The sequence below is a fragment of the Petromyzon marinus genome, unplaced genomic scaffold (genome assembly GCF_048934315.1).
Source record: "Petromyzon marinus isolate PM22_M1 ecotype Great Lakes invasive population unplaced genomic scaffold, UKy_Petmar_22M1.pri1.0 PM_G_Scaffold_37, whole genome shotgun sequence".
Classification (NCBI taxonomy): Eukaryota; Metazoa; Chordata; class Hyperoartia; order Petromyzontiformes; family Petromyzontidae; genus Petromyzon; species Petromyzon marinus.
Window position 1 is genome coordinate 352,297 of NW_027422950.1, and position 24,393 is coordinate 376,689.

The following is a 24,393-nucleotide window of genomic DNA, read 5'->3' on the forward strand; positions in this document are numbered from 1 at the left end:
AGTCACCCAGCTAGTATGCAGTTGAGATTCGTGTTGCACGAGCACAGAACAAGAAGATCCGTACCGGGAAATAGGAATGTGCCAAGAGGTGCAGGCAAAAATAATGCTTCAAGAATTTTTTTTTAACAACAACAATGAAAACATAACAGAATAACAGTGCAGGCTGGAAAAGGCAGAAATGTGTTGTAAACAGCACATGGCCATTGCACGCTATGCAAATAAAAATGACCAATTGACAACAGCTGCATCACTTCTGCTTTCGGAATGTCATATTTGTCTTCGGTGGTGATCGAAGACAAGATAACCATAATGCACTCCTTCAGGAAATGGCGACACATTTCTTTCTATTGGGAATCCGTGTTCATCATGATGTGGGTTTTTGTTTTCTGGTTTCTCTCTGCACGACACTATGCAAAAAAATGAGAGGTTTTACCCTTTCCGGCAAGAATACCGGTGTTACGTTGTTCAAACAACAGACACCCCATCACAAGGCATCAACTCTGCATTAACCACACTTGGAAACAAAAATGCTTTGATATTGCCCCAAGTGTCTGTATCGGCTATCCGGGAGATCTTTTCCTTTGTTGTTGCTGCTGCTGCTGCCGTGGTGGGGACGGAACGCAATCGACAGCGAACATCCGCTGGTGGGGAGCGGTGGCGCAGTGGTTACACAAGTGGCTCCTTTTCAGTGAGACACATCTCATCATGGAACCTGCCTCCTGGTTCGTTACAGTCACACACACACATCTCATTATAATAATACTTTCATCTCACGTAGCAGCACACACAAAGACAAAGGTTATAGTCACAGACACAGATATAGACATCTCATAATAATAATACATCTCACGTAGCAGCACACACAAAGACAAAGGTAATAGTCACATACAGACATCTCATTATAATAATAATACTTTCATCTCACGTAGCAGCACACACAAAGACAAAGGTTATAGTCACACACACACAGACATCTCATTAAAATAATACATCTCACGTAGCAGCACACACAAAGGTTATAGTCACACACACACACAGACATCTCATTATAATAATAACTTTAATCTCACGTAGCAGCACACACAAAGACAAAGGTTCCCGTATAGCTCGCACATACCCTTGGGGCAAGTGCTACCAAGGTCGTGACGACGCACGAGGGGGATGGGTGAGGTGGCAGCTTCCTCAGCGGCCATTTTTGTCTCTCCCACGAATGCTGCTGATGATGATGATGTTGTTCACAGATCGCTACCCCAGGTGCTCGTTTAAGTCTGAGCCGACCTAGGGGAGTTTACCGCCGGTCCGCACGATCGCCACCGATGCGCGAGTCCGTCGTGAATTGGGAAGCGGGATTCGGTGGCACCGGGTTCGTATGGGCAGTGCGCTAACCACTGCGCCACCGCTCCCCAGGTACACTGGCCTACGCATCATCATGCGTACACACACACGCACACACATACACACACACGTACACACGCACACACACACGTACACACCCGCACACACACACGTACACACACACACGTACACACACACGTACAGACACACTGACTGTCGTGCGTGTCAAGTCACGTGCATGCCGGGTGTGTGCTCACTGTCATCAGGAAACGTTTATTAAGAAGTCTATTTACTCTTTAATTCAGCAGGACGTGTTTATTTAAAGTTGCGCATTTTGACGTGACGTCACATTTCTCAAACACCCCCCCCCCACCTCGTCACACATCGTCACAAATGTCTGACCCCTCCCCCACCCCCCCCAGCTGTGCTCCGTCATTTATGGACGGCCCCTTAACACACGTTTCAGCTATCATTTGTATTACTATACTCATCCTATCTACGATATTCATTATACAACCTATCCAGACTAGGATTCAAAGTCTAAATCTTATCCTGGCTATCATTTGTATTGCCGGACTTATCACGTCTATGATAAGCATTAAAGAGCCCCGCCGTGACTGAGATGGACAATACGAATATCTTAGCACTATGAGAATCACTGCAGAGCTTACGTTAACTAGAACCGATAACGCTCACAATCATTCATCAATTAAGCGATACGTAAGGTCTAACTTATACACGTTACGACTAAGCAAAATGGGCCTCAATTCTGGCAGCCCAAACAATAGAACAATTTCAAACGCCGCAAAATCGTCAACAACTATTTAATACTTATTTAAAACAATTAACAAACAAGCGTACGCACAGACACACACAGACACACACACAGACACACACACAGACACAGTGACACACACACACAGACACACACACAGACACACACACAGACACACAGACAGACACACACACACAGACAGACACACACACAGACACACAGACACACACACAGACACACAGACACACACACAGACACACACACAGACACACACACACAGACACACACAGACACACACACACAGACACACACACAGACACACACACAGACACACACAGACACATAGACACACACACAGTGACACAGACACACAGACACACACGCCGATCAAACCCCCTAACATCGATGCGCTAGCCGTGCGGATCGCATGCCCAGAGAGAGACGAGACATCGCCCTGGAGAGAGACGCCGCCACCACCCATCATCGCCCTCCTCCGTGTTCGCGTGAATCACCTTCGCCACCTTCGCCACCTTCGCCACCGTCGTCGTCCACACCGCCGCCGCGTCTGACTAAAGAGTTTCGTGGGGGGCTACGGCAACCGGAGGGGGGGGGGGGAGGAGGGCGGGGGACAGCCCCCCAGGACCTGGGAAGCTCTCCCTCACGCCAAAAACAAAACCTTCACTCGCGACGTCGTCGCCATCGCCGCCAACGACCGGGACGTGACTAGAGCGGCACGCGGACGAGGGGGACCCACTACCAGGGTCCCTCTACCGGGGTCCCCCTACCAGGGTCCCTCTACCAGGGTCCCACTACCAGGGTCCCTCTACCAGGGTCCCTCTACCGGGGTCCCTCTACCAGGGTCCCTCTACTGGGGTCCCTCTACCAGGGTCCCACTACCAGGGTCCCTCTACCGGGGTCCCTCTACCAGGGTCCCTCTACCGGGGTCCCTCTACCGGGGTCTCTCTACCGAGGTCCCTCTACCAGGGTCCCACTACCGGGGTCCCTCTACCGGGGTCCCTCTACCGGGGTCCCTCTACCAGGGTCCCTCTACCGGGGTCCCTCTACCAGGGTCCCCGCTAGTCTGAGGCGCTAGTCTGAGGCGCTAGTCTGAGGCGCCAGTCTGAGGCGCTAGTCTGAGGCGCTAGTCTGAGGCGCCAGTCTGAGGCGCTAGTCTGAGGCGCTAGTCTGAGGTGCTAGTCTGAGGCACCAGTCTGAGGCGCTAGTCTGAGGCACTAGTCTGAGGCACTAGTCTGAGGCGCTAGTCTGAGGCGCTAGTCTGAGGCGCCAGTCTGAGGTGCTAGTCTGAGGCGCCAGTCTGAGGCGCTAGTCTGAGGCGCTAGTCTGAGGTGCTAGTCTGAGGCGCTAGTCTGAGGTACTAGTCTGAGGCGCTAGTCTGAGGTGCTAGTCTGAGGCGGTGCCCTCGTGAGGGCCGCTCCTGCGGCTGCGCTTGCTGGGAATCTCCTCCTGGCTGCAGCCCTGGAAAGGGAGGGGGTGGGGAGTTACCCACACACAGAGACCCATAGACTCACCACACATAGAGACCCATAGACTCACCACACACAGAGACCCATAGACTCACCACACACAGAGACCCATAGACTCACCACACACAGAGACCCATAGACTCACCACACACAGAGACCCATAGACTCACCACACAGAGACTCATAGACTCACCACACACAGAGACCCATAGACTCACCACACATAGAGTCCCATATACTCACCACACACAGATACCCATAGACTCACCACACACAGAGACCCATAGACTCACCGCACACAGAGACCCATAGACTCACCACACACAGAGACCCACAGACTCACCACACACAGAGACTCATAGACTCACCACACACAGAGACCCATAGACTCACCACACACAGAGACCCATAGACTCACCACACACAGAGACCCATAGATTCACCACACACAGAGACTCATAGACTCACCACACACAGAGACCCATAGACTCACCACACACAGAGACCCATAGACTCACCACACACAGAGACCCATAGACTCACCACACACAGAGTCACAGCATTACCGTCCGACACCAATGAGGTAGGGGATCGTTTCGCTGGACAGACAAACACACGCACACTTACACACAAACACACATACACACAAACACACGTACACACACACGTACACATCCACACACACACGCACACACACACGTACACACAAACACACACACATACACACAAACACACATACACACACAAACACATATACACACACACACACGTACACACACAAACACGCACACATACACACAAACACACATAAACACATATACACACACACACAAACACGCACACATACACACAAACACACACACGTACACACATACACACAAACACACGTACACGCACACACACACGCACACGCACGCACACGTACACACGTACACACACACAAACACGCACACATACACACATACACACAAACACACGTACACACGCACACACATACACACACACACACACCACGCATCGTGACGGTGCCCTCACCAGGTCAGCCAGCAGTGGAGTGAACTTCCCACTGCTGCTGTTGCCGCTGCTGCTGCTGTTGTTGTTGCTGCTGCTGCTGTTGTTGCTGGGTAGCTCCTCGGTGCCCGGCCCTCGTAGAACCTCGGTTCCACTCCTGGCCAGGGCTGACGCACGGACAGCGCCACCACCACCACCACCAGCGACCATTCCTCCTCCGCCGGCAACGAGCTCGGCGCCGGCGGCGCCGTCGGCACCGAGCCGGGGCGCCGGCGACGCCGCCGACGGGCACAGCCGCGCCACCACGGCGCTCACGTTGTCGGCCTTGGTGCCGAGCCGGTGCCAGCGGGACAGCGCCTCCGCCACCAGCGCCTGCGCCAGCGTCAGGTCTACACCGCTGCTGCTGCTGCTGTTGCTGCTGCTGCTGCTGCTGGCACCACCGGCACAACAACCAGCACCACCAGCAGCACAACCACCGGCACAACCACCGGCAGCACCACCAGCACAACCACCGGAACCACCAGCAGCACAACCACCGGCAGCACCACCAGCACAACCACCGGCACCACCACCAGCACAACCACCGGCACCACCAGCAGCACAACCACCGGCACCACCGCCGCTGGCCTGCAGGATGAGACGTGTAAGTGCATGTAGACGTGTGTGTGTATGTATATAGTGTGTGTGCGTAGACGTGTGTGTGCGTAGACGTGTGTGTGTAGACGTATATAAATATATATATATAAATATATATATATTTTCTGTCCGTCTGCTACAGCAGAGGTGTAGGGAATTCCAACAAGACCTACATCTCTGCTTTATTGACCTGGTCAAGGCCTATGATACCATCAGTAGGCCTGGGCTCTGGGTCGTTCTTCGTGCTTTTGGAGTACCTGACCCTCTGCTCACGATCATTAAGGACCTTCATGATGGTGAGCGGGCCCGGGTAAAACTACGTGGCCGGGAGTCAGAGCCATTCCCTGTACACCTTGGGGTGCGTCAGGGATGTCCTCTGGCTCCCACATTATTTAACATCTATTTTGACCACGTAGTTCGTGAAGCCTTCAATAGCTGTACCGGGGGAATCTCCATATGGTACAGATATAATGGGAGGCTAATCGATGCCCGGGTGCGGTCAAGGGATGGCTCCCTATTGCTCAACCACGTTATGTATGCTGATGACTTGGTAATAGCTGCTCAGTCAGAGGAGGAGTTGGAGACGCTGCTGCTGAGACTGGAGCGTGCCACTAAGAGGTGGGGCCTTACCATCAGCCCCACCAAAACTAAGCACCTGCCTGGGTATTTTGTACCATCGGACACTCCGCCCCCACAACTCCCAATCGGTGATGGGGCAGTTGTGGAGAGAGTGGAGAGTTTCCCATACCTGGGCAGTGTGCTTATGACTGGCTCCAGTTTAACAGCAGAGGTCTCACTCCGAATCAGTCGAGCGGCAATATCTTTTCATCGGTTGCGTAACGCTGTGTGGAAGCTACCTGGTCTGTCGCTCCGCACTAAGCTTCAGGTCTTCTCGGCCACGGTCATTCCCTCCCTTCTCTACGCTTGCGAAACGTGGACCCCCCTAATGGAACATCTTCGCCGGTTAGAAACATTTAGGCTGACCTGCCTACGATCCATCCTGGGTTTAACCAGACTGGATTGTGTGAGGAGCTCACAAATCCTTGAAAGATCTGGGCAGGGTCCCATCGGTGAGCTCCTCCGGCAGGCAAGGCTGCGATGGCTGGGTCATGTAGCCCGCATGCCCAGCCACCGCATGCCGAAACAGCTTTTGTTTGGCCGGATTGAGGGGGCTAAGCGGGCGCGGCACGGGCTAGAGAAGAGATGGAGTGATGTGGTACAGGAGGACGTGGAGCTGAGTGGACTTGCCGATGACTGGTACCAGCGGTGTCAAGATCGGCCTCTGTGGAGGAGGCTCGTGAAGGATGCTACTGGGCAGTTGGAGGCAGTCGCCCTCCAACAACAACGGAGGGCGGAGGAGCGACGCTCACAACAGCGAGCGGAGCGCCGGGTGGCTAAAGCACAGCAGGTTGGCACAGTAGGGGGCACAGGTGGTGCATCAGCCAGTCATCTCAGTCAGTCGACCCGTGGCACCTGGGTCTGCCCCGTGACCTCCTGCCAGCGGGCGTTCGACACTTCACGTGGCCTCAGGGTGCACATAGCCTGGCACAAGCGTCGTGGTGACGTCACCGCCACTTAGTGGCGAATGGCGGTTGTTGTTGTTGTTGTATATGTAGACGTGTGTGTGTAGACATAGTGTGTGTGTGTGCATGTAGACGTGTGTGTGTGTATGTAGACGTGTGTGTGTGTGTATGTAGACGTGTGTGTGTGTGTATATTGTGTGTGTGTATGTAGACGTGTGTGTATGTAGACGTGTGTGTATATGTGTGTGTGTGTATGTAGACGTGTGTGTGTATGTAGACGTGTGTGTGTGTGTGTAGACGTGTTTGTGTGTATGTAGACGTGTGTGTGTGTATGTAGACGTGTGTGTGTGTAGACGTGTGTGTGTGTGTATGTAGACGTGTGTGTGTGTATGTAGACGTGTGTGTGTATATGTGTGTGTGTGTGTATGTAGACGTGTGTGTGTATGCAGATGTGTGTGTGTGTGTGTATGTAGACGTGTGTGTGCATGTAGACGTGTGTGTGTGTAGACGTGTGTGTGTGTGTATATAGTGTGTGTATGTATAGTGTGTGTGTGTGCATGTAGACGTGTGTGTGTGTAGACGTGTGTGTGTATGTAGACGTGTGTGTGTGTATGTAGACGTGTGTGTGTGTGTAGACGTGTGTGTGTATATATACGTGTGTGTGTGTGTGTATGTAGACGTGTGTGTGTATGTAGACGTGTGTGTGTGTATGTAGACGTGTGTGTATATGTGTGTGTGTATGTAGACGTGTGTGCGTGTATGTAGACGTGTGTGTGTGTGTATATAGTGTGTGTGTGTATGTAGACGTGTGTGTGTATGTAAACGTGTGTGTGTGTATGTAGACGTGTGTGTGTGTATGTAGACGTGTGTGTGTATGTAGACGTGTGTGTGTGTATGTAGACGTGTGTGTGTATGTAGACGTGTGTGTGTGTATGTTGACGTGTGTGTGTATGTAGACGTGTGTGTGTGTATGTAGACGTGTGTGTGTATATGTGTGTGTGTGTCTGGACCACTGGACGGGTTCCGCAGGATTGGAAGTATGCCCTGGTGGTCCCCCTTTTTAAGAAGGGGGACCGCACAGACTGTAACAACTACAGGGGCATCTCACTCCTCAGTGTGCCGGGAAAGGTCCTGGCAAGGATTATTCAACATCGCCTTGCCAGGCACGCTGAGGAGAGGCTTGCGGAACCCCAATGCGGTTTCAGGAAAGGGCGGTCCTGCACAGATGCCATATTTTCTGTCCGTCTGCTACAGCAGAGTTGTAGGGAATTCCAACAAGACCTACATATCTGCTTTCTTGACCTGGTCAAGGCCTATGATACCATCAGTAGGCCTGGGCTCTGGGTTGTTCTTCGTGCTTTTGGAGTACCTGACCCTCTGCTCACGATCATTAAGGACCTTCATGATAGTGAGCGGGCCCGGGTAAAACTACGTGGCCGGGAGTCAGAGCCATTCCCTGCACACCTTGGGGTGCGGCAGGGATGTCCTCTGGCTCCCACATTATTTAACATATATTTTGACCACGTAGTTCGTGAAGCCTTCAATAGCTGTACCGGGGGAATCTCCATATGGTACAGATATAATGGGAGGCTAATCGATGCCCGGGTGCGGTCAAGGGATGGCTCCCTATTGCTCAACCACGTTATGTATGCTGATGATTTGGTAATAGCTGCTCAGTCAGAGGAGGAGTTGGAGACGCTGCTGCTGAGACTGGAGCGTGCCACTAAGAGGTGGGGCCTTACCATCAGCCCCACCAAAACTAAGCACCTGCCTGGGTATTTTGTACCATCGGACACTCCACCCCCACAACTCCCAATCGGTGATGGGGCAGTTGTGGAGAGAGTGGAGAGTTTCCCATACCTGGGCAGTGTGCTTATGACTGGCTCCAGTTTAACAGCAGAGGTCTCACTCCGAATCAGTCGAGCGGCAATATCTTTTCATCGGTTGCGTAACGCTGTGTGGAAGCTACCTGGTCTCTCGCTCCGCACTAAGCTTCAGGTCTTCTCGGCCACGGTCATTCCCTCCCTTCTCTCGCCGGTTGGAAACATTTAGGCTGGCCTGCCTACGATCCATCCTGGGTTTAACCAGACTGGATTGTGTGAGGTGCTCACAAATCCTTGAAAGATCTGGGCAGGGTCCCATCGGTGAGCTCCTCCGGCAGGCAAGGCTGCGATGGCTGGGTCATGTAGCCCGCATGCCCAGCCACCGCATGCCGAAACAGCTTTTGTTTGGCCAGATTGAGCGGGCTAAGCGGGCGCGGCACGGGCTAGAGAAGAGATGGAGTGATGTGGTACAGGAGGACGTGGAGCTGAGTGGACTTGCCGATGACTGGTACCAGCGGTGTCAAGATCGGCCTCTGTGGAGGAGGCTCGTGAAGGATGCTACTGGGCAGTTGGAGGCAGTCGCCCTCCAACAACAACGGAGGGCGGAGGAGCGACGCTCAGAACAACGAGCGGAGCGCCGGGTGGCTAAAGCACAGCAGGTTGGCACAGTAGGGGGCACAGGTGGTGCATCAGCCAGTCATCTCAGTCAGTCGACCTGTGGCACCTGGGTCTGCTCCGTGACCTCCTGCCAGCGGGCGTTCGACACTTCACGTGGCCTCAGGGTGCACATAGCCTGGCACAAGCGTCGTGGTGACGTCACCGCCACTTAGTGGCGAATGGCGGTTGTTGTTGTGTGTATGTAGACGTGTGTGTGTGTGTAGACGTGTGTGTATGTAGACGTGTGTGTGTATGTAGACGTGTGTGTGTATGTAGACGTGTGTGCGTGTATGTAGACGTGTGTGAGTGTATGTAGACGTGTGTGTGTGTATAGTGTGTGTGTAAACGTGTGTGTGTGTATGTAGACGTGTGTGTATGTAGACGTGTGTGTGTGTATGTAGACGTGTGTGTGTGTGTGTATGTAGACGTGTGTGTGTGTATGTAGACGTGTGTGTGTGTGTATGTAGACGTGTGTGTGTGTGTGTATGTAGACGTGTGTGTGTGTATGTATGTAGACGTGTGTGTGTGTATGTAGACGTTTGTGTGCATGTAGACGTGTGTGTGTGTGTGTATGTAGACGTGCCCGTGCTCGCTGCTGCTGCTGTGCGTCCGCCCGATGACAGAGCGCCACGGCCTCTGTGGGCGTGAGGACATCCCAGACTCCGTCGGTGGCCAGCACCAGGTAGCGGTGGTGCCCTGGGTCCAGCCTGTAGGCGCTGACGTCCGGCTCGGGGGAGACCACAAACTGGGCGCTCGCAAAGTCGTAGCTCCAGAGGTCCCCTGTGGGATATCGCCAACACACACACACACACGTACACACGTACACACACACACGTACCACACACACACACGTACACACACACACGTACTCACACACGTACACACTCACACACGTACACACTCACACACACGTACACACACACGTACACACACACACACGTACACACACACGTACACACACACACGTACACACTCACACACGTACACACTCACACACGTACACACACACACACGTACACACACGTACACACACACGTACACACACACACGTACACACACACACGTACACACACACGTACACACACACACACGTACACACACACACGTACACACACACACGTACACACACACACACGTACACACGTACGCACACACGTACACACACACACGTACACACACACATGTACACACACACACGTACACACACACTTACACACGTACACACACACACACGTACACACACGTACACACACACACACGTACACACACACACGGACACGTACACACACGGACACACGTACACACACACGTACACACGCACACACGTACACACACATGTACACACACACGTACACACACGTACACACACACGTACACACACGTACACACACACGTACACACACACGTACACACACACACGTACACACGCGTACACACACTCGTAAACACACACGTAAACACACCTACGCGTACACACACATATACATGAACACACGTTTCACAACAACCGCCATTCGCCACTAGGTGGCGATGACATAACCAGGGCGCCTGTGCCAGGCTACGTGCACTTTTAACGCCAGATGAAGTGTCGAATGCCCGCTGGCAGGAGGTCGCCAGGAGGTGCCACGGGTGTGTATAGGTGTGTGTGTAGGTGTGTGTGTAGGTGTGTGTAGGTGTGTGTGTAGGTGTGTGTGTAGGTGTGTGTGTGTAGGGGTGTGTGTGTAGGTGTGTGTGTAGGTGTGTGTGTAGGTGTGTGTAGGTGTGTGTAGGTGTGTGTATAGGTGTGTGTGTAGGTGTGTGTAGGTGTGTGTGTAGGTGTGTGTGCCGGACGGGCAACTCTGTCGTGGACAGTGCTGTGGGGGGAGGTCCAATTTTGATTGGCTCCTCCCCTCATGGCATATGTGTCCACCACAGGGGCTAAACGGGGGCTCTGGATGGATGTGAGGGGCTGGTAACCCCTCCACCTTCAATTAATTACCACTAAACCACGAATTAAGAATATATAACTAATAAGCTTGTGCCGGAGGCCCCGGGAGGCCAGGCGTCTATGACGTCTCCTGGCCAAACCCCAATTGGCGGAGCCAGGAGATTGAATATCTACCCTCGGGGCTCCTCCAGAAACAACGAAAAACCACTACGGGTGGCCACGTGGAATGTTCGAACACTCACTGCGGAGGAGAGGCTGCCACTCCTCTGTCGGGAGCTGGACCGGTACCGCCTGGATCTATGTGACATTCAGGAGGTCCGGTGGACCGGCTCTGGCTCGGCCACGGTCATTCCCTCCCATCTCTACGCTTGCGAAACGTGGACCCCCCTAATGGAACATCTTCGCCGGTGTGAAACATTTAGGCTGGCCTGCCTACGATCCATCCTGGGTTTAACCAGGCTGGATTGTGTGAGGAGCTCACAAATCCTTGAAAGATCTGGGCAAGGCACCATCGGTGAGCTCTTCCGGCGGGCAAGGCTGTGATGGCTGGGTCATGTAGCCCGCATGCCTAGCCACCGCATGCCGAAACAGCTTTTGTTCGGCCGGATTGAGGGGGCTAAACGAGCGCGGCACGGGCTAGAGAAGAGATAGAGTGATGTGGTACAGGAGGACGTGGAGCTGAGTGGACTTGCCGATTACTGGTACCAGCGGTGTCAAGATCGGCCTCTGTGGAGGAGGCTCGTGAAGGATGCTACTGGGCAGTTGGAGGTAGTCGCCCTCCAACAACAACGGAGGGCGGAGGAGCGACGCTCAGAACAACGAGCGGAGCGCCGGGTGGCTAAAGCACAGCAGGTTGGCACAGTAGGGGGCACAGGTGGTGCATCAGCCAGTCATCTCAGTCAGTCGACCCGTGGCACCTGGGTCTGCCCCGTGACCTCCTGCCAGCGGGCGTTCGACACTTCACGTGGCCTCAGGGTGCACATAGCCTGGCACAAGCGTCGTGGTGACGTCACCGCCACTTAGTGGCGAATGGCGGTTGTTGTTGTTGTTGTGTAGGTGTGTGTGTAGCTGTGTGTGTGTGTAGGTGTGTGTGTGTGTGTAGGTGTGTGTGTAGGTGTGTGTGTAGGTGTGTGTGTGTGTACCGAGGGAGCGTGACACGGCCAGGAAGGGGATGTCCTCCGTGGCTGAGCTTTGCTGCCCAGGGCCGCAGTGAGCCACAAGGGGCCTCCTCCAGGCCACACGGCAAGGCCCCCCTGGCTTCCTCATCACCCTGGTGGGCAGACACACAAAGACAAAGATCCCCCGTGTAGCCTTAACAGACTGTACGGGCAAGTGCTGTTAGCGAGCACACACAAAGACAAAGATCCCCCGTGTAGCCTGTAACAGACTGTAGGGGCAAGTGCTGTTAGCGAGCACACACAAAGACAAAGATCCTCTGTGTAGCCTGTAACAGACTGTAGGGGCAAGTGCTGTTAGCGAGCACACACAAAGACAAAGATCCCCCGTGTAGCCTGTAACAGACTGTAGGGGCAAGTGTTGTTAGCGAGCAGCACCTACGAATGCCGGAAAGGTACACGAGGGGGTGGGTGCCCAGCACCACGCCCGGCCGCCTTTGTATCCCTAGTGGCGATGTTTACACACCGCACCAGGTATTCATTTGAGGCTTAGTCGACCTAGGGGAGGCCCTGGACCGGTTCAGATAATCGTGACTGGTGTTGGCTGTGAGCGGGAATCGAACCCGGGTCATCAGGTTCGTAGCACAGCGCGCAAACCACTACACTACTCCTCCCCATACACCCATACACACATACACACACACATACACACACATATATACACACACACAACAACAACCGCCATTCGCCACTAAGTGGCGGTGACGTCACCACGACGCTTGTGCCAGGCTATGTGCACCCTGAGGCCACGTGAAGTCTCGAACGCCCGCGGGCAGGAGGTCACGGGGCAGACCCAGGTGCCACGGGTCGACTGACTGAGACGACTGGCTGATGCACCACCTGTGCCCCCTACTGTGGCAACCTGCTGTGCTTTAGCCACCCGGCGTTCCGCTCATTGTTGTGAGCGTCGCTCCTCCGCCCTCCGTTGTTGTTGGAGGGCGACTGCCTCCAACTGCCCAGAAGCGTCCTTCACAAGCCTCCTCCACAGAGGCCGATCTTGACACCGCTGGCACCAGTCATCGGCAAGTCCACTCAGCTCCACGTCCTCCTGTACCACATCACTCCATCTCTTCTCTAGCCCGTGCCGCGCTCGTTTAGCCCCCTCAATCCGGCCGAACAAAAGCTGTTTTGGCATGCGGTGGCTGGGCATGCGGGCTACATGACCCAGCCATCGCAGCCTTGCCCGCCGGAGGAGCTCACCGATGGGACCTTGCCCAGATCTTTCAAGGATTTGTGAGCTCCTCACACAATCCAGTCTGGTTAAACCCAGGATGGATCGTAGGCAGGCCAGCCTAAATGTTTCTAACCGGCGACTATGTTTCATTAGGGGGGTCCACGTTTCGCAAGCGTAGAGAAGGGAGGGAATGACCGTGGCCGAGAAGACCTGAAGCTTACTGTGGAGCGACAGACCAGGTAGCTTCCACACAGCGTTACACAACCGATGAAAAGATATTGTCGCTGGACTGATTCGGAGTGAGACCTCTGCTGTTAAACTGGAGCCGGTCATAAGCACACTGCCCAGGTATGGGAAACTCTCCACTCTCTCCACAACTGCCCCATCACCGATTGCGAGTTGTGGGGGTGGAGTGTCCGATGGTACAAAATACCCAGGCAGGTGCCTGGGTATTATACACATAAACACACACAGACACACATACACACACACGCACAGACACACAGACACACACATACACACACAGACACACACACATACACACACATACACACATACACACACATACACAAGAACAACAACAACCGCCATTCGCCATTAAGTGGCGGTGACGTCACCACGACGCTTGTGCCAGGCTATGTTCACCCTGAGGCCACGTGAAGTGTCGAACGCCCGCTGGCAGGAGGTCACGGGGCAGACCCAGGTGCCACGGGTCGACTGACTGAGATGACTGGCTGATGCAGCACCTGTGCCCCCTACTGTGCCAACCTGCTGTGCTTTAGCCACCCGGCGCTCCGCTCGTTGTTGTGAGCGTCGCTCCTCTGCCCTCCGTTGTTGTTGGTGGGCGACTGCCTCCAACTGCCCAGTAGCGTCCTTCACGAGCCTCCTCCACAGAGGCCGATCTTGACACCGCTGGTACCAGTCATCGGCAAGTCCACTCAGCTCCACGTCCTCCTGTACCACATCACTCCATCTCTTCTCTAGCCCGTGCTGCGCCCGCTTAGCCCCCTCAATCTGGCCGAACAAAAGCTGTTTCGGCATGAGGTGGCTGGGCATGCGGGCTACATGACCCAGCCATCGCAGCCTTGCCCACCGGAGGAGCTCACCGATGGGACCTTGCCCAGATCTTTCAAGGATTTGTGAGCTCCTCACACAATCCAGTCTGGTTAAACCCAGGATGGATCGTAGGCAGGCCAGCCTAAATGTTTCTAACCGGCAAAGATGTTCCATTAGGGGGGTCCATGTTTCGCAAGCGTATAGAAGGGAGGGATTGACCGTGGCCGAGAAGACCTGAAGCTTAGTGCGGAGCGACAGACCAGGTAGCTTCCAGACAGCGTTACGCAACCGATGAAAAGATATTGCCGCTCGACTGATTCGGAGTGAGACCTCTGCTGTTAAACTGGAGCCGGTCATAAGCACACTGCCCAGGTATGGGAAACTCTCCACAATCTCCATAACTGCCGCATCACCGATTGGGAGTTGTGGGGGTGGAGTGTCCGATGGTACAAAATACCCAGGCAGGTGCTTAGTTTTGGTGGGGCTGATGGTAAGGCCCCACCTCTTAGTGGCACGCTCCAGTCTCAGCAGCAGTGTCTCCAACTCCTCCTCTGAATGAGCAGCTATTACCAAATCAGCAGACATAACGTGGTTGAGCAATAGGGAGCCATCCCTTGACCGCACCCGGGCATCGATCAGCCTCCCATTATATCTGTACCATATGGAGATTCCCCCGGTACAGCTATTGAAGGCTTCACGAACTACGTGGTCAAAATAGATGTTAAATAATGTGGGAGCCAGAGGACATCCCTGTCGCACCCCAAGGTGTACAGGGAATGGCTCTGACTCCCGGCCACGTAGTTTTACCCGGGCCCGCTCATCATCATGAAGGTCCTTAATGATCTTGAGCAGAGGGTCAGGTACTCCAAAAGCACGAAGAACAACCCAGAGCCCAGGCCTACTGATGGTATCATAGGCCTTGACCAGGTCAAGAAAGCAGAAAAGTAGGTCTTTTTGGAATTCCCTACACCTCTGCTGTAGCAGACGGACAGAAAATATGGCATCTGTGCAGGACCGCCCTTTCCTGAAACCGCATTGGGGCTCCGCAAGCCACTCCTCAGCGTGCCTGGCAAGGCGATGTTGAATAATCCTTGCCAGGACCTTTCCCGGCACACTGAGGAGTGAGATGCCTCTGTAGTTGTTACAGTCTGTGCGGTCCCCCTTCTTAAAAAGGGGGACCACCAGGGCATCCTTCCAATCCTGCGGAACCCGTCCAGTGGTCCAGACTGTTGTTATGATGTCATATAGGGCAGTCTGTGCACAAACGCCGCCCTCCCTCAGCATTTCGCTTGGGAGATCATCTCTGCCCGCTGCCTTTCCTGATCTCAGACTCCGGATCGCCTTCAGTACTTCCTCAACAGATGGCACCTCAGCCAGCCACTCACAGGGGGTGACTTCTTCCAATATTTGAGGCACCGCAGCCTCAGCAGGGTCATCCTCCCTTTGTGCCACGATGTTTTCCTGGCTGAGGGATTTTCCCTCCCCCAAGACCTCACAGAAATGCTCAGCAAATCTGTAAACCTGTTCCTGGGGGTCGGAGATTGGATCACCGTTTTTTCCCCTAATGATGGTAATAGGTGTGGCGCTGCAGGTTACTTTTTTGATGGAGTTAAATAGAGATTTGTGATCACGGGCCACTGAGGCAGACTCCATCTCCTCAGCAACCCGCGACCACCACCCATCCTTGCAGCGCCTCACGGCTCTCCGAACTTCCGAGCGAAGGCTGCGGTAAGCCTCCTCATTCTCTGACGTGGGATTCTGTAGCCGATGACAGTGGGCCTGTCGCTTTTTCTCAACCATCCTGAACACCTCCTCTGTCAGCCAGGGTCTCTGGGGAGGTCTGGACCGCGTACCCAAAGCAGCCATTGCAGCTACATGAGCCACAGTCCTAAACCTCGCCCATTTACCCTCGACATCAGGAGGAGTCGGGGACGATGCCAATCCCAGCCGCAAGCGATGATGAAATTCTCGCTTGCAACTTTCATCAAATAACTGAGACCAGGCCACTTTAGGTTGTAATGGGGTCCTGGGTGTACACCCACCACCAGAGTGGAAGAATGGCAGGCGCATCTTACAGATGACTAGTCGATGGTCAGAGGGCAGATCTGCTCCATGGTAGGTCCTGGTGTCAAGGACATGGGCTCGCATCCGCTGGTCCGTCACTAGGTAGTCCAGCAGATGTTCTTGCTTGGACCCGGCATGCATCCATGATGTTGTGTGGATGCGCCGATGCCGGAACAGCGTGTTGGAAATTACAAGCCCATGGGCTGCACAAAAATCTAGTAGCCTCCTACCGTTGTTATTGAGCTGATCTGGCCCATGCTCTCCAATCACTCCAGACCAGGTGCCAGTATCATGACCAACTCGGGCATTGAAGTCACCCAACATGATGACTCTATCCCGAGGGCCCACTTTAGCCAGCACCTGTGACAGGTCATAGAAGGCATCTGACTCATCGGCTTTGCCTGCATCCCTCCACGGATGTTCATCTTCGGTGGGGGCATAAGTAACCACGACCACCATTCCTCGCCTCCGGTTGATGGGAAGGCGAGCCCAAAGTAGCCTGGGACTTACAGCTTCTCACACCTCACCGCCACGCTCCCACGCCCCCTTCATTATTTTGTTCAAAAGAAGAGCCACACCCTGTTGTTTAGCAGTCTGCTGCCCCGAGTATAGGACTGTCCACCCCTCATGGTGGTAGGAGCCAGAGCCGGTCCACCGGATCTCCTGAATGCCACATAGATCCAGGCGGTACCGGTCCAGCTCCCGACAGAGGAGTGGCAGCCTCTCCTCCGCAGTGAGCGTTCGAACATTCCACGTGGCCACCCGTAGTGGTTTTTCGTTGTTTCTGGAGGAGCCCCGAGGGTAGATATTCAATCTCCTGGCTCCACATACACACAACAACAACAACAACCGCCATTCGCCACTAAGTGGCGGTGACGTCACCACGACGCTTGTGCCAGGCTATGTGCACCCTGAGGCCACGTGAAGTGTCGAACGCCCGCTGGCAGGAGGTCACGGGGCAGACCCAGGTGCCACGGGTCGACTGACTGAGATGACTGGCTGATGCACCACCTGTGCCCCCTACTGTGCCAACCTGCTGTGCTTTAGCCACCCGGCGCTCCGCTCGTTGTTCTGAGCGTCGCTCCTCCGCCCTCCGTTGTTGTTGGAGGGCGACTGCCTCCAACTGCCCAGTAGCATCCTTCACGAGCCTCCTCCACAGAGGCCGATCTTGACACCGCTGGTACCAGTCATCGGCAAGTCCACTCAGCTCCACGTCCTCCTGTACCACATCACTCCATCTCTTCTCTAGCCCGTGCCGTGCCCACTTAGCCCCCTCAATCCGGCTGAACAAAAGCTGTTTCGGCATGCGTTGGCTGGGCATGCGGGCTACATGACCCAGCCATCGCAGCCTTGCCCGCCGGAGGAGCTCACCGATGGGACCTTGCCCAGATCTTTCAAGGATTTGTGAGCTCCTCACACAATCCAGTCTGGTTAAACCCAGGATGGATCGTAGGCAGGCCAGCCTAAATGTTTCTAACCGGCGAATATGTTTCATTAGGGGGGTCCACGTTTCGCAAGCGTAGAGAAGGGAGGGAATGACCGTGGCCGAGAAGACCTGAAGCTTAGTGTGGAGCGACAGACCAGGTAGCTTCCACACGTTACGCAACCGATGAAAAGATATTGCCGCTCGACTGATTCGGAGTGAGACCTCTGCTGTTAAACTGGAGCCAGTCATAAGCACACTGCCCAGGTATGGGAAACTCTCCACTCTCTCCACAACTGCCCCATCACCAATTGGGAGTTGTGGGGGTGGAGTGTCCGATGGTACAAAATACCCAGGCAGGTGCTTAGTTTTGGTGGGGCTGATGGTAAGGCCCCACCTCTTAGTGGCACGCTCCAGTCTCAGCAGCAGCGTCTCCAATTCCTCCTCTGAATGAGCAGCTATTACCAAATCATCAGCATACATAACGTGGTTGAGCAATAGGGAGCCATCCTTTGACCGCACCCGGGCATCGATCAGCCTCCCATTATATCTGTACCATATGAAGATTCCCCCGGTACAGCTACTGAAGGCTTCACGAACTACGCGGTCAAAATAGATGTTAAATAATGTGGGAGCCAGAGGACATCCCTGTCGCACCCCAAGGTGTACAGGGAATGGCTCTGACTCCCGGCCACGTAGTTTTACCCGGGCCCGCTCACCATCATGAAGGTCCTTAATGATCGTGAGCAGAGGGTCAGGTACTCCAAAAGCACGAAGAACGACCCAGAGCCCAGGCCTACTGATGGTATCATAGGCACACACACACATACACACGAATGTCTTACCGCCCGCCCAGCCTCTCGATGCGTTCCCTCTCCACTGGATCCTCCGGCTTGTGGTCGCGCGTCAACGCCACGGCAAGTAGCGGCACCACCTCGTCCACCACCTCGTCCACCACCTCCTCCTCCACCTCGTCCACCTCCTCATCCACCACCTCGTCCACCTCCTCCACCACCTCGTCCACCTCCACCACCTTGTCCACCTCCTTGTCCACCACCACCTCCTTGTCCACCTCCTCCTCTTCCATCTCGTCCACCACCTCGTCCACCTCCTCCTCCACCTCGTCCACCACCTCCTCCTTGTCCACCTCCTGCCGGGGCGGTGGTGGTGGTGGTTGTGACAGTGGTGGCCGTGGTGGTGGCGGTGGTTGTGACAGTGGTGGTGGTGGTGGTTGTGACAGTGGTGGTGGTGGTGGTTGTGACAGTGGTGGTGGTGGTTGTGACAGTGGTGGCCGTGGCGGTGGTTGTAGTGGTGGTGGTTGTGACAGTGGTGGTGGCGGTGGTTGTGACAGTGGTGGTGGTGGTTGTGACAGCGGTGGTGGTGGTGGTTGTGACAGTGGTGGTGGTGGTTGTGACAGTGGTGGTGGCCTTGGTGGTGGTGGTGGTTGTGACAGTGGTGGTGGTGGTGGTTGTGACAGTGGTGGCCGTGGTGGTGGTGGTGGTGGTGGTGGTTGTGACAGTGGTGGTGGTTGTGACAGTGGTGGTGGTGGTTGTGACAGTGGTGGTGGTGGTTGTGGTGGTTGTGACAGTGGTGGTTGTGGTTGTAGTTGTGGTGGTTGTGACAGTGGCGGTGGTTGCGGTGTTGCCACGGCTTGGCCGATGGGCGCTATGAAGTCCGCCACAACTTGGCCATGCGTAGGTGGGGTTCCGTCCCAGGCTAGGTGGGCCTTCACAGAAGGGGGGCCCATGTCCGAAGGGGGGTCCGCTGAATAAATGGGGCGCAAGGAAGAAGGGGGGCCCGCTGAATAAATGGGTCGCAGTGAGGAAGGGGGGGCCAATGAATAGACGGGGTGCATTGAAGGGGGGGGGGGTCCGTCGGCGGGGGTGCCCCCCCCCCGGGGGTGCCGCTGGGCGATGACGGCTCGCGAGTCTCCCACGTGGGCGACGTAGAGCTCGTCACCGCCCCTGATGAGGCAGCAGCAAGCCGTGGTGCCTGCCGTGCTGGGATGGCCCTGCGGTGCGCGCGGCCAGTTAACTGTAGGGGGGGGGGGTTAGACAGAGGTGTGGGTGAGTGACTGAGTGGGTGGGTAGGTGGGTGATTGAGTGACTGTGTGAGTGGGTGGGTGAGTAATTGAGTGGGTGGGTGAGTGACTGAGTGGGTGAGTGACTGTGTGAGTGGGTGGGTGGGTGAGTGACTGAGTAGGTGGGTGAGTGACTGAGTGGGTTAGTGACTGAGTGGGTGGGTGGGTGAGTGATTGAGTGGGTGGGTGGGTGAGTGACTGTGTGAGTGGGTGGGTGGGTGAGTGATTGAGTGGGTGGGTGAGTGACTGAGTGGGTTAGTGACTGTGTGGGTGGGTGGGTGGGTGAGTGAGTGACTGAGTGGGTGAGTGACTGTGTGAGTGAGTGGGTGGGTGAGTGATTGAGTGGGTGGGTGAATTAGTGGGTGAGTGACTGTGTGAGTGGGTGGGTGGATGGGTGAGTGACTGAGTGGGTGGGTGAGTGACTGAGTGGGTGAGTGACTGTGTGGGTGGGTGAGTGACTGAGTGGGTGAGTGACTGTGTGAGTGGGTGGGTGGGTGGGTGAGTGATTGAGTGGGTGGGTGAGTGACTGTGTGGGTGGATTAGTGACTGAGTGGGTGAGTGACTGTGTGGGTGGGTGAGTGACTGTGTGAGTGGGTGGGTGAGTGACTGTGTGGGTGGGTTAGTGACTGAGTGGGTGAGTGACTGTGTGAGTGGGTGGGTGGGTGAGTGATTGAGTGGGTGGGTGGTGTGCCAAAAAAACCTCTGGAAGGTAAGATGGACAATTGTTGCTCGGAATTTTATGTTATTAAATTTGTTATAACAAAAATTAAATTGTAAAAGTTTTTTGGTATTTTGAAACGTTTTACAATTTTCAATGTTATTGAACAAAAATATATCAAATATGAAAAATGTTGCGAGAATCTCTTACACATTAGCCATGGGTGAAATAAATTTATTGTGCAACATTCACTGCCATTAATGCAGTGCTACAGTGAAATGCAGCGAAGTGTTTGATGACATTATTTCTGTCAATATTCCCTGCCATTACATTGAGACAAAATAAAATTAGACTCTGATCAATTTATTGGTAACTCTACCACTTCTCTTTGCTCTTCGTTATTTCCTAAGTAACTTCAGACAGCATCAGCCATAGTAATAGGTTTTACCCTTTTAACTGGCAGAAAAACTGACACCTTTATTCAAGGCATCATGTTTGCAATAACCACAACACAAGCAGTCAAAATGCAAACAAAAGAGACAACTCTGATAATAATATTGGGACTGTCCTTGAATTTGATTGGTCCACACCCGAGACGGCTTTTCTTAGAGCCTTCCCTGATCCACAAATTAAACCAATTTCAATGTTTATTTTGCCTCTATCAGCTACATTTGGCCCCAATCACACAACAAAACGTTGCGCCTTTTGGCGTAATCATCACCTGGTCTAACACCGCAAGTGTGAGACGTCATCATCATCTGGTCTAACACCGCAAGTGTGAGACGTCATCATCACCTGGTCTAACACCGCAAGTGTGAGACGTCATCATCATATGGTCTAACACCGTGTGTGTGACGTCATCACCTGGTCTAACACCGCAAGTGTGAGACGTCATCATCACCTGGTCTAACACCGCAAGTGTGAGACATCATCATCATCTGGTCTAACACCGCAAGCGTGAGACATCATCACCTGGTCTAACACCGCCTGTGTGAGACGTCATCATCACCTGGTCTAACACTGCGTGTGTGAGACGTCATCATCACCTGGTCTAACACCGCAAGTGTGAGACATCATCATCATCTGGTCTAACACTGCGTTTGTGAGACGTCATCATCACCTGGTCTAACACCGCAAGTGTGAGACGTCATCATCACCTGGTCTAACGCCGCAAGTGTGTGACGTCATCATCATCATCTGGTCTAACGCCGCAAGTGTGAGACGTCATCATCATCTGGTCTAACACCGCAAGTGTGAGACGTCATCATCATCATCTGGTCTAACACCGCGTGTGAGATGTCATCATCATCTGGTCTAACACCGCAAGTGTGAGACGTCATCATCATCTGCTTTAACACCGCAAGTGTGAGACGTCATCATCACCTGGTCTAACACCGCAAGTGTGAGACGTCATCATCATCTGGTCTAACACCGCAAGTGTGAGACGTCATCATCACCTGGTCTAACACCGCAAGTGTGAGACGTCATCATCATCATCTGGTCTAACACCGCGTGTGAGACGTCATCATCATCTGGTCTAACACCGCAAGTGTGAGACGTCATCATCATCATCTGGTCTAACACCGCGTGTGAGATGTCATCATCATCTGGTCTAACACCGCAAGTGTGAGACGTCATCATCATCTGCTTTAACACCGCAAGTGTGAGACGTCATCATCACCTGGTCTAACACCGCAAGTGTGAGACGTCATCATCACCTGGTCTAACACCGCAAGTGTGTGACGTCATCATCACCTGGTCTAACACCGCAAGTGTGAGACGTCATCGTCACCTGGTCTAACACCGCAAGTGTGAGACGTCATCATCACCTGGTCTAACACCGCAAGTGTGAGACGTCATCATCATCTGGTCTAACACCGCAAGTGTGAGACGTCATCATCACCTGGTCTAACACCGCAAGTGTGAGACGTCATCATCATCATCTGGTCTAACACCGCGTGTGAGACGTCATCATCATCTGGTCTAACACCGCAAGTGTGAGACGTCATCATCACCTGGTCTAACACTGCAAGTGTGAGACGTCGTCATCACCTGGTCTAACACAGCGTGTGAGACGTCATCATCATCTGGTCTAACACCGCGTGTGTGAGACGTCATCATCACCTGGTCTAACACCGCAAGTGTGAGACGTCATCATCACCTGGTCTAACACCGCAAGTGTGAGACGTCATCATCATATGGTCTAACACCGTGTGTATGACATCATCACCTGGTCTAACACCGCAAGTGTGAGACGTCATCATCACCTGGTCTAACACCGCAAGTGTGAGACGTCATCATCATCATCTGGTCTAACACCGCAAGCGTGAGACGTCATCATCACCTGGTCTAACACCGCCTGTGTGAGACGTCATCATCACCTGGTCTAACACTGCGTGTGTGAGACGTCATCATCACCTGGTCTAACACCGCAAGTGTGAGACATCATCATCATCTGATCTAACACTGCGTGTGGAGGACGTCATCATCACCTGGTCTAACACCGCAAGTGTGAGACGTCATCATCATCATCTGGTCTAACACCACGTGTGAGACGTCATCATCATCTGGTCTAACACCGCAAGTGTGAGACGTCATCATCACCTGGTCTAACACCGCAAGTGTGAGACGTCGTCATCACCTGGTCTAACACAGCGTGTGAGACATCATCATCTGGTCTAACACCGCGTGTGTGAGACGTCATCATCACCTGGTCTAACACCGCAAGTGTGAGACGTCATCATCACCTGGTCTAACACCGCAAGTGTGAGACGTCATCATCATCTGGTCTAACACCGCGTGTGAGACGTCATCATCACCTGGTCTAACACCGCAAGTGTGAGACGTCATCATCATCATCTGGTCTAACACCGCGTGTGAGACGTCATGTGTGAGACGAGGCTCTAAGGGAAGCTGTCTCGGGTGTGGACTTATCAATTCCACCGCCAATGCATTATCAGAGCTGTGTGTTTTGTGTTTGCATTCCGACCGCAGGTATTGTGCTCAATGCACAAACAATGACTCCTTGTACACGAAAAAAATGGTGTCAGTTTTGTTGCCAGATGAAAGGGTTAAATTTTTTTTTATCATATTGTGCTACAGGCAAACGAGGTTCAAATGGTGGAACAAAACGTTAATTTAGTGTAGTGTATAGTGTAGTCTATAGTGTAATGTAGTGTGTAGTGTAGTGTGTAGTATATAGTGTAGTGTAGTGTATAGTGTAGTGTATAGTAGTGTATAGTAGTGTATAGTGTAGTGTATAGTGTAGTGTATAGTGTAGTGTATAGTAGTGTAGTGTATAGTAGTGTAGTGTATAGTATAGTGTATAGTAGTGTAGTGCATAGTAGTGTATAGTAGTGTATAGTGTAGTGTATAGTGTAGTGTATAGTAGTGTATAGTAGTGTATAGTGTAGTGTATAGTGTAGTGTATAGTAGTGTAGTGCATAGTAGTGTATAGTAGTGTATAGTGTAGTGTATAGTAGTGTATAGTAGTGTAGTGTATCGTGTAGTGTATAGTAATGTATAGTAGTGTAGTGTATAGTGTAGTGTATAGTGTAGTATATAGTGTAGTGTATAGTAGTGTAGTGTATAG

General features: G+C 53.3%; 1 protein-coding gene across 1 annotated transcript; it reads right to left on the reverse strand.

Annotated features, from left to right (window-relative positions):
- Window positions 1–3,256: 3,256 nt before the first annotated feature.
- On the reverse strand, window positions 3,257–20,078 carry LOC116938178 (uncharacterized). The gene is made up of 5 exons (XM_076061553.1): window positions 18,909–20,078; window positions 12,314–12,441; window positions 9,738–10,024; window positions 4,630–5,232; window positions 3,257–3,586 (listed from the first exon to the last, which is right to left on the reverse strand). The coding sequence occupies exons 1-5, from the start codon at window positions 19,916–19,918 to the stop codon at window positions 3,512–3,514; spliced, it is 2,103 nt and encodes a 700-aa protein (XP_075917668.1). The 5' UTR covers window positions 19,919–20,078; the 3' UTR covers window positions 3,257–3,511.
- Between the last annotated feature and the right edge of the window lie 4,315 nt (window positions 20,079–24,393).

Coding starts and splice junctions, on each gene's coding strand:
- LOC116938178 (XM_076061553.1), bottom strand. CDS start 19,918: ATGCACCCCGTCTATTCATTGGCCCCCCCTTCCTCACTGCGACCCATT. Junction 10,025..12,313: donor GGCCGTGTCACGCTCCCTCG/GTACACACACAC, acceptor GATATCCCACAG/GGGACCTCTGGAGCTACGAC. Junction 3,587..4,629: donor CTCCACTGCTGGCTGACCTG/GTGAGGGCACCG, acceptor CTCCCTTTCCAG/GGCTGCAGCCAGGAGGAGAT.